At 40.2% G+C, this 15,800-nt stretch overlaps 1 protein-coding gene across 1 annotated transcript; it reads right to left on the bottom strand.

Moving 5' to 3' along the window:
* Positions 1–12,545: 12,545 nt before the first annotated feature.
* On the bottom strand, positions 12,546–14,867 carry LOC108601686 (probable cytochrome P450 12e1, mitochondrial). The gene is made up of 6 exons (XM_017989596.1): positions 14,808–14,867; positions 14,648–14,750; positions 14,292–14,535; positions 14,121–14,237; positions 13,622–14,060; positions 12,546–13,563 (listed from the first exon to the last, which is right to left on the bottom strand). The coding sequence occupies exons 1-6, from the start codon at positions 14,865–14,867 to the stop codon at positions 12,976–12,978; spliced, it is 1,551 nt and encodes a 516-aa protein (XP_017845085.1). The 3' UTR covers positions 12,546–12,975.
* Between the last annotated feature and the right edge of the window lie 933 nt (positions 14,868–15,800).

Below are 15,800 nucleotides of genomic sequence, written 5' to 3'. Positions count from 1 at the left end.
GGCATTGGCAGATGCTCAGCAATTGCATTTTTGCTTTCATTGTTGTTTGTTTAATATGTGATAAAAATGCCATCTATTGTAATGCATTATATTTACCTTACCCTGACCAGACCCAATCCCCATTGTCCATTCAAAACAATAACAACATCAACAACAACAGCAGCAAGTGCAGCACTCATACGAATTGACATTGGGCTTAACAAAATGCATTTCTGCACTCGAGCTGATAAAATTTTAAATAATTTAACTAAGCAGACTCATAGAGAATAATTAGCTTACGATATATGCGGCAATAAATATATATGAATATGTGAATGTGTGTGTGAGTTATATCAGTCTGTTAGCAGCATTATTCGATGCTGAACTGTTAACTGTGTATTTTGAATATAACATAGTAAGTAACAATTATTTTTAAAACATTTCATCATGACTGCTTACTGCTTAAGTAATCGAACTTCAAGTAGCTGGCATATTAACATAGATTATGAATATTTATATTTAGATTATGCATATTTATTTATCTTAATGAAATGCTTTGCAAAACAAATACGTTAAAATATCGGAACCTTAAAGCATACAAATCAGTAAGTTGAGAATAAAAATGTAAAAAAGTGCCTGAAACTTTGAAAGATTTCAGCTCACAATCAATAAAAAATTATTACCCTTATAGAGCTAAATTTATATTTTGGAAGCTCTCATTTTTTATTCAGTTCAGGAGCTGTTTGCCTATGAATTAAAACATGAAAACGTACTAACATATATAAGTGCAGAAAACGTTTTAAAATGTAAATGTATATTTTATTTACTATCGGTCAACTGTCTAATTGTAAGATGCAAGGCTTTGAATTTCGATAGACTAAGCTATAACATCAATCTAAATCTTGTCAATAAGTTCTATTTTTAATTTTTTTTGTATTGATTTTTCAGAAAGTGTAAGTTCACATAAAGAAAATTTACGCATATAATTTGACTAATGTTAAGCTATTTTAAATTTTGATTCAGAACTGAAAACTGAGTTAGAATTTCAATAAGCTGGTAGTACTTAAGCTTAAGACTATTTATTTTAAGTTGCGCAAAATAATTTTACTTGTACATTAAAAAATGCAACGAACAATACAAAAGAAAATTTTACTTTAATTCTAGCAACAGTAACTTATAACATTGAAGCAGTAAATGATTGAGGCAACTGCTTCTCGGCTAACAAATGTTTGATAAGACATTTAAAGTTACTGTCTATAACTAAAGTCAATTTCTTATTCTCAATAAATATAAGCTAAATTATTTAATGCCCATTATACTTTATGCATCTCTGATTTGTTCAATTCTTTTCGCATTACAAAGGCCACTCGAATGAAATTGCATCTTTATAAACGACATTTCAATTTAATATTAAGCGAGGCTTATTCTATGTTATTTTAAGTAATCTATAAATAATAGCGATAGACTAACTCCTACTTAGCAATAGTCTACTGTAAATGGTGCGCGTATAAACTTAGTTCTTGCATTAAAGTAAGCAACAAATGAATAAGCATGATCACAATTAAGTTGTTGTATATCCAGCGTTATAAAAAGTTAAGACATTTGTACGTTTTCAATATTTGCTCTCACATAAGCCCACAACAGACACACACACACATAGAAATGTATATACGTTGAGGTAATTGTGTGTGCGACACATGTGCAAAAAATTTATTAATATATTTCAACAAAAGCTGGAACTTGAACTTTGGGTGCCCCATGTCATATATCAGAAATCATAAGCTCCGCGCGACAACAAATAAAAAAAAGAAGTAGCATGAAATTGTAATAATTCCAGGCAAACCGACAGGCGTGGCAAGTTTCTCCAAGTCCGGGGGGATGGAGTAGGCGAAGACGAAGTCGAGGGATAAGGTGAAGGCAACGGATGAAGCACGACGACATTTGAACGCATAAAAATGCCAGAGCCGGTGCGAGAGTGTGCCTTGAGGCCGATTTTTGCTACTTTATATCCACTTTATATGCTCGCAGGATGTCCCAATTACTTTACACACACACACACAGTCAGCTAGCGTGTGTGTGTGTGTGTATCGTATTTCAAGTCAGCCATGTGCGAATAGAACTTAATCTGCAACAAAATGTCGCCAAAGGTGGTTGCCAGTCTACGTATGTGTGTGCGTGTGTGTGTGTGTGTGTCTGTGCAAGATTACTTTCTATATTTTCTAACGTCTTTTGCTCTGGCTTTATATGATTGTATGTGTAGCCAACATAATTTTTTTCCCATACTTGGTGCGCTGCCTTCGGAGGATTTGTGACGGGATTTCCTTTTCTATTATTGGCATTAGGCATGTCCTGTGTGTGTTATGCATTTAAATTGCGTATTTTTCTCAGCGATTTGTCTGCTTATCGTCGGGTCGTTGCAAGCTAGAGAGCTAAACGAGCCTGTGGGGGCGGGGGCGGGGGCGAGGGCGAAGACGAGGACGAGGACTGTGGGACGGACTTAAATTTCTTAATGTTTATGGCTGCAACGTTTTTCATTAAATTTTTGTTTTCATTTGCTTGAACCTGACTCTAACTAGTTTATGAGCAACGTTAAAAATATGGAATCCTTGAAATCCTTTTTGCCTCATTTTCATTTTTTTTTAAATGCACAGCAATTTTTATGTAATTTTAAAAGAAAACCGTCGGCTCAAATGGCCATCCCATCATGCTACATTACACACCTAGCTAACTAAGAGGGAGAGAGAGAGAGTCCGATTGTGGGTGAGTGGCATGCGCCAACCCGCATTATCCTTTTATCCGTGCAGCACTTGGCCACAGCTATGGCTATGCACGTTATCAGCAGCAGCAGCAGCAGCAGCAACAGCAGCGACCACAGCAAATTTTCGCAACCCTTCTCATTAGAGGATTTTGAAGGATAAAACGCGACGCTTGCTGCTTTTGTTGTTGAGTGATACTTGAAGCTGAAGCCTAGCCGCTGGCCATTTGGTCAGCATTAGTTTTCGGCCAAGGCAAATGTTCTCTCCTCTAAGCGAGGGTTACATTTCCCGTGTTTGTTTATTCAAACGGAAGCAAAGTCGTTCTGTTACATCGTCGGCCGGAGTGCGCTCTGCTCTGCTCTGCTGGCAGCCAGCGGCACATACAACAACAAACATATCCTTTGCACCCTTTGTTTGGCAATATCCTTTGTTGTTGCTGCTGTTGTTGTTGTTGCGTGTGCATGCAGGCGATCAAAGCTCAGAGCAATTAATCATTTTGTGCGCCCTTTACACCCATTTATTCAGCCTGAACGCCCCAACGCAGCTCAGCGCAGCTCAACTAGCCCAGCCAGCCAGCCAGCTCTAGCTAAAAGCCAAGACCCAGCCCAGGCCAGCCCAGTCCTCCCAGCTGTATTTGCCGTTTGGTTGTTTTGCCTGTGGCACCTACTCGCACTCAAATCAAATCCTTGTGCCCCGGCATCAATCTCACTTGCCTAAGCAACATTTCTGGCGCTCATTTCGCTGTCGCAAACAAAAATCACAAAACCAACACACACACACTTGTAACTCACACACACACATAGTTTCTCATCTTTGGCTGCAATTTGGTGTCGTTAGGCGAGCCACATCCCTTTTAGCTTACATCGCCGCCCACTGACCACGCGCTCTCTATTTGGCTTGTGGGCGTGAGCATGTCTTTTTACACTAATGGGGGCGTGGCATTAACTGTGCTGATGACGCCTGATGCTTCTGATGCCATAATGAGCTCAATTCTCAAAGAATCCTGCTCCAGCTCATACTCTTAGCTCTGAGCTCAGCTCATCCATCCGACCAGGCTTTAGTCACAGTGTCTAGAAACCAAAACCAAGTGGCGTCAATGGCATCAATTATTTCATTGTCGTTTCTCTTGTTACAACTTGTTGTTGTTGTTGTTGTCGTTGTTGCTTATGTTTCATTTGCTGTGTTGTTTGTAACTGATGACGCTGCTTTTTGTGCTGTTGTAAATTTTCTGCTGATTTTGCATTAAACGATTTTGATGTCACTGCCATTTTCTCTCTTTTTTTCTCATTGATGGCTATGTGGTTGCTGCTGTACTTTGATAAATTTGATAGCATAAAGTATAAGATAATAGTCAGGGGAATCGAGCAAATTAGACAGATATCAGCAACCTTTGATTTGCAGTAAGCAGCACAACGCACAGCAAGCGATAAATTTAGGCCAAGGCAGCAGTTTTACATATCCTAATAAGTATTTTTTAGAACTTTTCAGGAATTTTAACTACGTCTACAATAAATTTTTGTGTTAACTATAGATTTTACCATCGTCTGTAACTAGATTTGTTAACTTAATATGTATGCGGCTGTGTAAGGATTCGAGTAAGCATACAAATCATATATGTACTTGTAGTAATAAAAAAAAGGATACAGATCAGTTTCTGATCTAACTCCAGTGCATCTGAACTCCCTAAAAGGAGCTATACGTGTTATATTATTAATATACTCTATCAAAAATCTATAGATAGGGCTATTTACTCTTTTAATAAATGTTAAATGTGTTGTCTGTAGTGAAGACTTAATTCAAAATACCATCGTCAACTTAAATGAAAGTCTCGCCTATTTCAAAAAATTACAAAAATAATAAAATCTAATAAAATATGAATAACAAATTATATTTTATTTGAATATCATCCTGCATAGAAATATATAATTAAAAAAGTTTATTTATTAATTTAACGTTGACTATGAACATTCAGCGGAATTGTAGTTATAAATGATATTTGTTATTATAATATTTCAATTTACAATAATGAAATATTGAATACTGTCTTATCGGTTACTTGAAATAAATTTCATTATTATATATCCTTTCACACACTAGTGTTTTGACAATTTGTTTTAAGCTCAGCAACTTAATGGCATATAACATTCATGTGTCTAAGTGTGTGTCACACACACATGTCAAATGTGGAAACTCTTTGGTCTGAGAGCGTGTACAAGAGAATACTTTTAAAAGCGCTCGACAAGTTGATCATACAAATTTCATATTTGCGAACAGAGACGCACACAGAGCTCTAAGTCGGTGTTAATAATTTATAAGACAGCCTTTAGCTACTGCTACTGTCAAGCATTTCCATTTATGTGAGCTTCACATATATTGTATTTTGTATCTATTTTGCATTTCAGTAACGTTTTTATTATTTGCGCAATGCTAACGCATTTTCCGAAAACTGTCACATTTCAACTCGCGATTTTTCTTTATTTATTACATTTATTATGAGAAATTTTGCATGCGCGCATACGCGCAGCAAGTGTTGAAATGCAATAAAAGTGAGATGCCAAGCTGCCACCCCTTTGGTTGCCCCCAAATGTAGCAGCAACAGCAACAGCAGCACCCTCAGCCAAAGTACGTGCATGAATATGCGCGCACCTCTGTGCACGTTTTTTTCACTTTTTACTTTTTGTGTGTGTGCGTTTTTTATTCTTTTTCGCTACGCAATTCGCATAATTTTACACACGAAGTAATTTTGCAACACGCTACGCAGACACTTGCAACTCCTTTTGAATTTTCACACCAATTTTTCAACTCGACAAACCCGCTCAAAAAAAAAGAAAAAATAAATACAGATACAGCCACAACAAAAAATACATTTCAGCAATTGGATGGTGGGAGAGGAAACGCACGCTGATGTGCGAGAAAAACACATCCGCCCCCACCCACACACGCACACACACACACACACATATTATATATGTATATAGAGAGAGAGTGTGGGTGGCTCTTCCCGCTTTGGCAGTCGGCCGACGGCGGCAGTTGCCCGTTGGCTGTTGAGTCTGTCTGTTAGCCCAATTTGAATGCGCTGGCGCATATATCATTCCAGTTGACAGGACAATTCTCTTATCTGGCCAAAGCCAACACAACAGCCGCAGCCAGAGCGAACCAGAGCCAAAGCCTTAATACCAAGCACCAGGATTTGTACGCGCGCACTCAGTCCCGCTCTCGCTTCATGTCCAAGCTAAATGAATATTTAAACAGTAGCGAAAAATAAAAAAGAGAGAAAAACAAATCTCATGCGCGCCATCATTGACCAGTTGGTCAATGGCCTTAAAGTCGAGTTGGGCCGCCGCCGTCGCCCACAGCTTTTGATGAAGTCTTGCAGTCACAACAACCATCTATTAGAGGCTCGTACGTGTGACCCATTTATCAAGCAGCCAACCCAAAGACAATCAAAATTAACGCTCACTCGCTCGCTCGCTCTCGCTCATGCTGGGGTCAATCACAAACCAATCCACACACATATACGGGGCCACGCACCCACCCACCGAACGGGCGATGTAAGTGTAATTTGTGCAAGCTGCTGTTGTCGTCGTTGTCATTAAAAAGCCATTTCGCCCATATATCATCGGAGACACGCCCATGCCCGCTGGTCCAAGTGCTGGCATATAAATTACTTTATGATATTGTTTTGAACCTGCGCGACAAATAAGATTGTCAACCAAGGTTCTCCCCGTGTGTATGTCTGTGTGTGTGTGTGTGTGTGTGTGAGTGGGCGGGTTCATGATTGGGTCATGCCGTCAGCTGGCAGCATCGAAAATTGAAAGTTCTTGAGATTGAGATTTAGCCGAGCGAACGAAGCGCTTTAACCACACTTATGGACCATTTGAATATCCTGTGACCGGGCAATAAAAACGTCACTGACAACAGTCGCACACACACACACACACACACATACGCCCTCACACACACTCTCATTGTTTGGGGGAATTGCTGAGCAGCAGCATCAGTGTCAATTCAATTTTATTTTCATTGTGTCATAACAATAACATAAAATTAAAATAACATAAAAAGGAAATTGAGGATGCATGAGCCAGAGGAAGAGCTGCTGAGATGTTGCTTGCAAATCAACGTGCCGTAAAATCGTCATGCCGTATATTTTTTGTTGTTGCTGCAGTGGCTGTTGTTATTATCCTTGTTACATTTCGTCAAAGGCACATAAAAAAAAAAAAAACAAATATACAAAAGCGACAACAGAGCCAGCGCAAGAGTTCTGCATAAAACAGGAAGCGGAAACACATCAGCGTAACGGAAGTCAAAAAGTCGTCACATTCACATAACAATGATGGCTCACACACACACACACACACACGCACGCATATACATACACAGCATGCTGTGTTATCGCATATAAGAGTTGACATTCAGCTTTGTTTTCTTTAGCTTTTTTAAAGACTGCAGCCACAATGACGTAACGTCGCACATTTATGGCGTAAACTATGTAACGTAATAATGTCGCAAACAGTTATACCCAAAAAAGAAGCGGGCTGCTGCTCTTGCTGCTGCTGCTGCTGCTGCTGCTGTTGCACTTGCCAGACAATGTTGCCCCCATTTTTTGCCATTAAGCTCTTATTTTTTATTCATTTTTGTCCAGGATTGTTTCCTGTCTGCCGTTGTCATTGTCTTTGTTTCGCTTTTGTTTTGTTGGTTTTGTTTTTTAATTTTATCATGGCCAGGAATTCATTTGGAAAATTAATAAAAATATATGCAGACACATACGAAACATGCATGAGCACAGCGACGAAGTTGAGATTCCACCACAGCTGGTTGGTAACTGGGGACAGTTGGTAAAATGTAAGCCAAACAAAATAAACAAATTTATATAAAATGCTTAAAGTCAAACAAAAGTTAAAGTTGGCCTTGAGTTAAACATCAATATGACAATTTGGAAGAGCACATTTTATTCAATGCTCTTATATGCTCCTCAAATGAACATCTAAATTAACAATTTGGATAAGCGCAATGCTTAAGGCACATTTTGTAGAAATTATTGGTCGAAAGCTTGGTCTTACTATAATAAAATTCCGATAGCTTTTGCAGATAATGAAATAATTTAATGAGCAAGCCGTCAGTTTATAGAGTAAGCCTACTACAATACTTTATATATAGCCAGGTCGTCACAGATGGATCCATAGAAATGCATCGCAAGGCAGCGGTCGTGGCGATTGGCTACATTTGCCAGGACATTTGGCGTCGCAAGAGATTCTCACCGCCAAAATACACGGCACGATCAAGCAAAAGTTCAGTAATAATTTGGCTTGCTATAATTTTAATATGTATAGTGCTTGGTCTGCCACTGTTGTTTATGACGCATGTGATCTGCGCATGAAGTGTATATAAACAAAAAATTGAAAAAAAAAAAATATGTAAATATGTAAATAATAGCACAAATCTACATTATGCTAACAACGATAGGTTAGAGTACTTGGGCGGTTACTCGCTAGCGAAAGCGGGTTCTCTGATGCTCTACAGCTGAATTCCATCCATGAACGTGATCCAATGTTTCGGTTATCAATGTTGGTCCCAATTTTATATTGAAAGGCGACCTCGAAAGCGATTTGTCGGATTTCATTTCATAACTGCTCACCAAAGCATCGAGTTTGATCATGAACGTGATGCAATGTTAAACAATCAGCTGAACACAAAGGCCAATTCATGGCGCTGTTTCCCAATACGCTTCATGCAATGACGTCTCCTAATCAGGATGCGCTCCAAGGCATCGAGTTCTGGTCGACAGTAGGCGAGAATCCACTGATAAATCCAAGGCCAAGCCCAAAAGCAACAGTTGAAGGTATTGAAGATGTCAGCCAGGACAGAAACGTGCTTGCAAGCCAAATAAGCCAACACTAAGCGCTGAGCATGATCCAATGATCAACCGGATACTGCATGTATCGATACATCTGGCGATACATCTAAGGCATCGAGTTCTGGTCAACAGTAGGCGAGATTCGACAGATTCTGATAAATCCAAGGCCAAGTCCAAGATGCCGAGCTCCAGAAGGAAGCCAAAGAAGAAGTGCGCCAGACCAAAGAAGCCAACATGCCCTAAGTGGAAAGTTGCTGTATTTAGATGCCAAAAAGCAAAAATATTTACCTTTGTAAATTGTAAAGTGAATTTCGAGTAAACGTTAGATACAAAAAAGGGGCTTTTATTTATTATTTTTTGAATATTTATAATAAACACCAAAAAAAAAACTTATTTTGCAGCAAGATATGTTTGAAAAAATACTTTTATATTTTACTTATTGTTAGATGTGTTCGAGTAGAGAGCCTGGTGAGACTAAGCTCCAGTACCTAAGCAAAATTTTCGCAGATGCCTACTGAGGTGAATATTTTTTCCATGGCTGCCTAGATTTTTTTTTTTTAATTTTATAAGAGAAAAAGAAAAGCACTGTATTTAGGCTTAAGCCGCATATTATTCGATTTTTCTCACAATTTAAACCTTTCCTAGACCTACACGAACATTTCACAACCAAGATAAGACAAATCCGTTCAGCCGATCTCGAGTTTTAGCGAGACAAACGAACAGCAAGTAAATTAACAATTATGTTTTATTTTTAAGGATTTTGTAAGATAAATAAAACAAATATATTTAATATAAAGTAGTTTTTAAAATGTATTGCAGCCAACATTATATTGCAAGCAATACAAATAAATTTTTATAAATACCGGATTTGGTTTACTGTAAATGTTAATTAATATTCTAATAAATACATAAAAAATGTATTTATATAAAAGTAAAGCAAAGTTAATTGCATCCTCACACCTCTCAACGTGGACTTCGGCTTATTCTAAGTTAAGTTCCCTCTGTTCGTATTCTAAATATAATATTAATAGTATTTATCAAATCCTACAAAACATAGTATGAATGTATTACATATATAGTAACTATCAAAAATTAAAGCACAAAACTAGTTTATTTTACTGCTTAGATTTTTTTATATAAGCCACTTTTACTATAGTATTAGCAACTTCTTTGGGTCAGATTAGATCCTATAAGTATTTTGTAAAAGAAAACTCGCTTTTATTCACAGATTTCCTTTTGATTAGTCCATTATAGACAAGTGCTCTCAATACGCCGAGTCTAATACTCGGTGCTGCCAGCAGCCAAACCCATCATTAATGTCAACAATCTGATAACCACAATTTCCTTAGCAGGCAAACAATTTACATTTCTTTAACTAACGCGCAGTCAAACGCTGCAGCAACGACAACAACAACAACAACAACAAAGAGTGTTAGCTATCACAATCGTGGATAATTTTTCAATTTTTCAATTTACGTTTGCGTGGCGTATTTAGAATACAATTCGATTAGGAATGCTTTGCTTTTCGAAATAATAAATTAAATTTGGTGCCCTGCCGCCAAAGCCAAAGCGCCATTGCCAATGCCATTAACGCAGTCAAAGCGAGGCGACGCAACTGAAGGCGAGAGCGGCGAGGCAAGGGGTAGAGAATTGCTGGGCTGGGGTGTAGCGCTAAAGGTTGCGAAATTGCGCGACCCTCAGCTCACAGTTGGGGAATTCCTGCGGCAACGGTCTGGAAAAAAAGTGCGCCGCATGCGACGACGCCGAATCAATTTCCTTGCAAGCACAAAGCCAGAGCCGAGAGCACGAGAGATCCTGTGCCAGTGCCTGTGCCTGTGCCTTAGTGCTCAACGCTTTTCTTAAAATAACAAAATTACTTTTTATATGCAAGCGAGTCAGGATATAACAACAGCAACAACAACAACAACAATAGCAGCATGCCATTGACAACCATTAATCATGGACGCCTGTCAGGGCGGGTCGCTGCCTCTGTGTGTGTGTGTGTGCGTGCTGGGTGGGGGAGTGGGCTGCTGCGCCTGTTTGCTGATTGTCCTGCGCTGCAATGTTGCTTTATTTCCATTTTTTTTCTCGTTTGCTACGTTTGCTTTTAAACTTTGCCTTTTACATGCTAATGCCTGGCACTGAGGCTCAAGTCATGCTCGTGCTCGTGCCCATGCACACGGGCTGGGCCACGCCCAGCTGCGAAATTGACAGGCGCACCGAGTGCGTTCTGACATGGCACTTGCAAGGAAGGCAACATGCTACTGCTTTTGCTGCTGCTGCTGCCAGTGGGCGTGGGGCTGAGGGCGTAGGCCATAGCTGGTTATGTATGCCATCATTAGACTCGGCTCGTCTGCCACGCCCTTTCTGTTGCCCCAGCTGCAAATTGGCAGGCCTGCCAATGGACAGTTCATGTCATGTCACATGCTGCAGCCAAATACGACAAACGGACAACGACAACGACAACGACGACAACGAGCCCTGGTCAAAGGTCAAACTCCAATTGTCAAGATGCTGCTGCTGCTGCTGCTGCTGCCCACATTTGCGTTGCGTTTGCCGAACATGTCTAATTGCCCAGTTGGCCCATCATACGTTGCATGCCACTTGTGCTTAGCTGCGTCGTGATTTGTGCTTGATATTTGACATGCATTTTCAATTTGGTTGCCTGCTCTTTAAGAGCTTCAGTTGAGTGCCCGCTGCCTCAGCCTCAGCCTCAACCTGCAACCAATAATGAATTCCATTCATTTTGTTCACTCTGTCTGCCTTGCACTGTGCCACGATAAAAGTTTATGCACTGCTAGGGCCAGCATTGGCATTTCAAGTGCTGCTGGCGTCTCTCTCTCTCTCTCTGCGTCTCTCTCTCCTGTGCACATAGTTTTAATAATACACAAGACGACGACTCTAACAGCAAATGGCATAAAATGCAGGACATACGAGTGCCACTGCTGCGATACCCGGGCTGGGCCGGAGCAGCGCATCGCAGTGCCCGCAGATAAGACCCGGACTGTCCAAGTAACGTCCAAGTAGAGCAGCAACAACACAAGCTACAGCACTTGGGCCAGCTAACAAACAGCGGCAGGACAACTTTGTCTATGCAATGTCAAAATGTATACTTTTGCATTATTTATGTGGCGCATTTATTTCTTGTCCTGATAACGAAGCGGCAAAGTGCTCAAAATACCAATTCGATGAATTCTGTAGCAACAAGCAAAGGGCGAGCAGCACAAACTAAAGACACTTTAAGTTGCAAATTGATACAAGAAATTTCTATACTAAACTGCTGTCGCCTTGAAGTATGCAACAGTTTTTACTTGCTGTCTGCAAAGCATGCAATGGGTTTTGACTTTGCCACTAGACAAGAACTGAAGCATAAGTACACCCCAGAGATCCGCAGAGTAAAGAACACGATAAAAGAAAATCTCTAAAAATCCAAAAAAAAATTAATCTTTAAATGTTGCGGCAAGGCAAGTTCAGATGAGTTCGACTGTGAACTCTACTAATTTTTCCAATTCAAAGATTAAATGCCTCTGATTAGAAAATCTTTAATGATGATGGGCTGACTGAAACTTATTTTGACTGAATTATAATATCCATAAGTCTCACCATTGTTATTCACTTTAAGCAATTTTTAGGTTTCAGGTATTTCAAAAAATAAAACCTAAATATTGAATATGTGAATTATTAAATTTTACATATCATTATATAGATTCGCTTAAGCCAACGCAAACCTTTCATTTTAAGTCGTAACTCTTGTAAATTATTTAATTAACAGAAATTTACAAGACTGCTTTTGCCTAAGAAGCTAGAAGAAAATATAATAAGTTTTTAAAACATGTCACTGATAATAATTTCTTCTGACAAAAGTCACATTTAAGATTAAAATGTGCACTTTCATTATTTTAATATGGCTGAAAACTATAAAAAGATTCGCATGTGATCAAAAATTGCTTTACATCTAGTTGGCCGTTTTACTTTAATCAACACATAAACAATAAACAGTAAAATCTATTTTTTTTAATCAAATGATTAAACTCTCGTTCTTATTCTGTTACCAGATTGAGTTACTACGTGACTGCAATCTTGAGCATGTGTAATAGCAACATGTGAGCCAAAGCCAAAGCATCCGTGTCTGGTCAACCCCCAAAGCGAAGTTCCATCAAGTGCTTGTTCCTTTGCGGGCACAGACAAGTGCACTTCAGCTGGTAAAGAGGATCTGTGGCCCACAAATTCAATGAGTCAAGTGGCAGTTGGTAGTTGTTGTTGTTGTTGCAGCGCTTAGCTGAAGAGCTGCAAACATATGCGCCCACTTGAAAGTCTTTAGCTTGAGTGTGTATGTGTGTGTGTGTGTGTATGTGTACTTTGGCATATCATAACATTGCGGGATTACGAGCTGCGCTCAACAAACTTAAACTTGAATGGAATGTTGGGCTTGACAAAGAACTGCGACTTGAAGGCGTCCTCGATGGGATAATCGAAGCTAATCTCAAAGTTGCGCACCAGCCTGGCAACGGCAATCTCCATTATCATATCGACAATGCGCTTGCCGGCGCAAGCTCTTGGCCCAAAGCCGAATGGCAGATACATAAAAGGCGTGGCAGTCTCGCCCACCAGCTGTGCATTGGCTTCGTTGCGCAGCCAGCGCTCGGGCAGAAATTCGCGCGGACGCGGCACAAACTCTGCCATGTTGGCCATTTGGTAATTGGCCGCCATGGCCACATCAGCGCCAGCTACCACTCGATAGCCGCTGAGCACCACATCGTGCGGCATGCGACGCAATGTGCCAGGACCAATGGGATACATGCGTATGCCTTCCTTAATGCAGGCACGCAAATATGGCAAATTGCTCATGTTCTCCATAGTCAATGGCGAATGCTTCTCGGGCAATATCTCGCGAATCTCGGCCAGCAAACGCGCCTGCTGCGCTGGATTCTTAGCCAAGCAGAGCAGTGTGCCGCTTAAGCTGACCAGAGTCTGTAAACGCGAAAAGTTCGTTAATCTATCATACGATATATCTGAAGCAGCTGCTTACTGGATCCGTGCCGGCAAAGAGCAGATCCAGCGCTATAATCAAAGCAGTCTGACGATCCACACGCGCCAGCTTCTCCAGCAAGCTGCGCTCCATGCCAGCTGCTGTCTGCTCATGCTGCTCAATGCGCTGCATGGCGCGCTGTATGTGGCCATAGCAAATGTCTGTGATGATGTCCAGCGAGCGCATGAGCGTCCTGAAGCTGGGCACTGGCAAATACTTCCAAATAGGCGGCAGCATATCCAGCAAAAAGCCCAGCTCCACTATATTCTCCAAGGCTGCCAGCAGCTGCTTGGCCTCCTCACTCTCGCGATTCTCAGCCAGCAGACCCAGACGCGTGTTAAGCGCCACCGAGCAGATGGACTCCAAGACCAAGCGACGTATTTCCTCAGCAAAGTCTGCAGGCATCTCCTGCGTTGTCTCATCACGTATCAGGCGTATGCTAAGTTAGTTCAATTCATTATTAGTTGCTAACTTAGCTGCAACTTAGACTTGCACTTACCGCTCTAGGAACTCATCGTTCACCTGCAGCAGATTGGCGGCATACAGTTTGGCATTGCGTGGCTGCAATAGAATGGGATTGACAGCTGTGCGCATTTTGCTCCAAGCAGGTCCATTGCTGTCAACAAATGAAACATTAATCTTTAAGCTTAAGCAAATGCTCATGACTTACCCGGAGGTCAGTCCGTCGGCGCCTTCGAATACTTCGCGTCGGTGCACGCGCTTGAAGTAGTCCATGGTTTCAAAACTGCGTCTATAGGGATATTGACCCTCATTCCGAAATACCGTCTCGTAGTCTTGCGGATTCATGGTGACTACAATATCTTTGCCAGCTACGCTAGGCATGCGAAATATATTGCCATAGCGTTCATTAAAGCCCAAAAACAAACGCTCTATTGGCTGATTGCGAAAACGGCCTGCAATTAGTTCAATCAATAAACAAACAACAAATGGACAGTGCGAGAGCGAAAGAGCGCGCCAGCTTACGCTCTCTCTCTCGCTCAGCAGAAAGCTCGCTCATTTACTCACCGCCCGGCATAAATGAGCGCATCAACTCAAATCTACTGGGACCTGGTATCTCTGCATAAGGTTTTGCCTGCTCCAGATTCACATTCTCCGCTGCTGCTGCGCTCTGTTTTTATATTTATATTAATAATAATTATATGCACTTAATATTTTGTGTACTCACTCGCTCAGCAAAGCCGCGCACAGCGCCGATCTTAATGCCATTTAAACGCCGCGACAACATTTTGTCTACTAATGCTGCCTAAGCTAAATTGTTGTTTAATAAGCATTGTTGTTGAAGCTTTTCGTTAAAAGCTTTTTTCTGCCCGCTCTCAGTGCATGACGTCATGGATTTTTGTTATTGTTTTGCTAGCTTTATCAATTCTCATTCGCAATCGAGAGCGCAACGATCAGCACATATAATTTTATTGAATTTTCAAAATGATAAACATAATAATTATGATACTCAGATAACCTTGAACTACAAGACCTGTTCGAGTGTTTCTCAATAATTGCACAATATGTTGAGTAATTTTTTAGTTTTAAAATAATACAATAGAGTAGAATAGAATTTAGCATTTGAGCACTTCTACAAAATAAAATAATGTATATTGTATTCATTTCGATTGCGCAAAGTCAAATACAAATATTTTATATAAATAAATACGCAACCTTTTAAATTTTAGACAGTTATAAATAATATAATAATATATTGCCATTGACAAAGCTTATGCTAAGCTAGCTGAATGTCGAACTATAGTTAAGCTACGCGCATAATTAATTGCATTATTTTATTTAAAAATATTTAAAACTTTGAATTTATTAACTTAAATGTAAAGTAGCATTAACTCTTTCTTTGTCTCCCATTGCTTCTATTCTGTTGAATTCTATATTTACCAACAAAGTGCAGCCAAGCACAAGCAATGCGCACATTACGCATACGCAACGTTTTCACTTTCAAGCCTTAAAGCGTTGTGCGGGCCTAAGCGCGCTAGCAGCGCTAAATTTAAGCCTGTCACTGGCAGACAGCACAAGGCAATATCATCGCTGATGTAAAATCTATATACGATAGCAGACGAGCTATGGCTATGGCTATAATAAAATCGATTTTTGTTATGTCAGTACACACGCTCCCATTGCGACGCGTCTCGACCAGCGGGTACATAAATATAACAAA

Source organism: Drosophila busckii, chromosome 3R (genome assembly GCF_011750605.1).
Source record: "Drosophila busckii strain San Diego stock center, stock number 13000-0081.31 chromosome 3R, ASM1175060v1, whole genome shotgun sequence".
NCBI classification, from domain to species: Eukaryota; Metazoa; Arthropoda; class Insecta; order Diptera; family Drosophilidae; genus Drosophila; species Drosophila busckii.
This window is presented reverse-complemented; position numbering and strand designations above follow the sequence as displayed.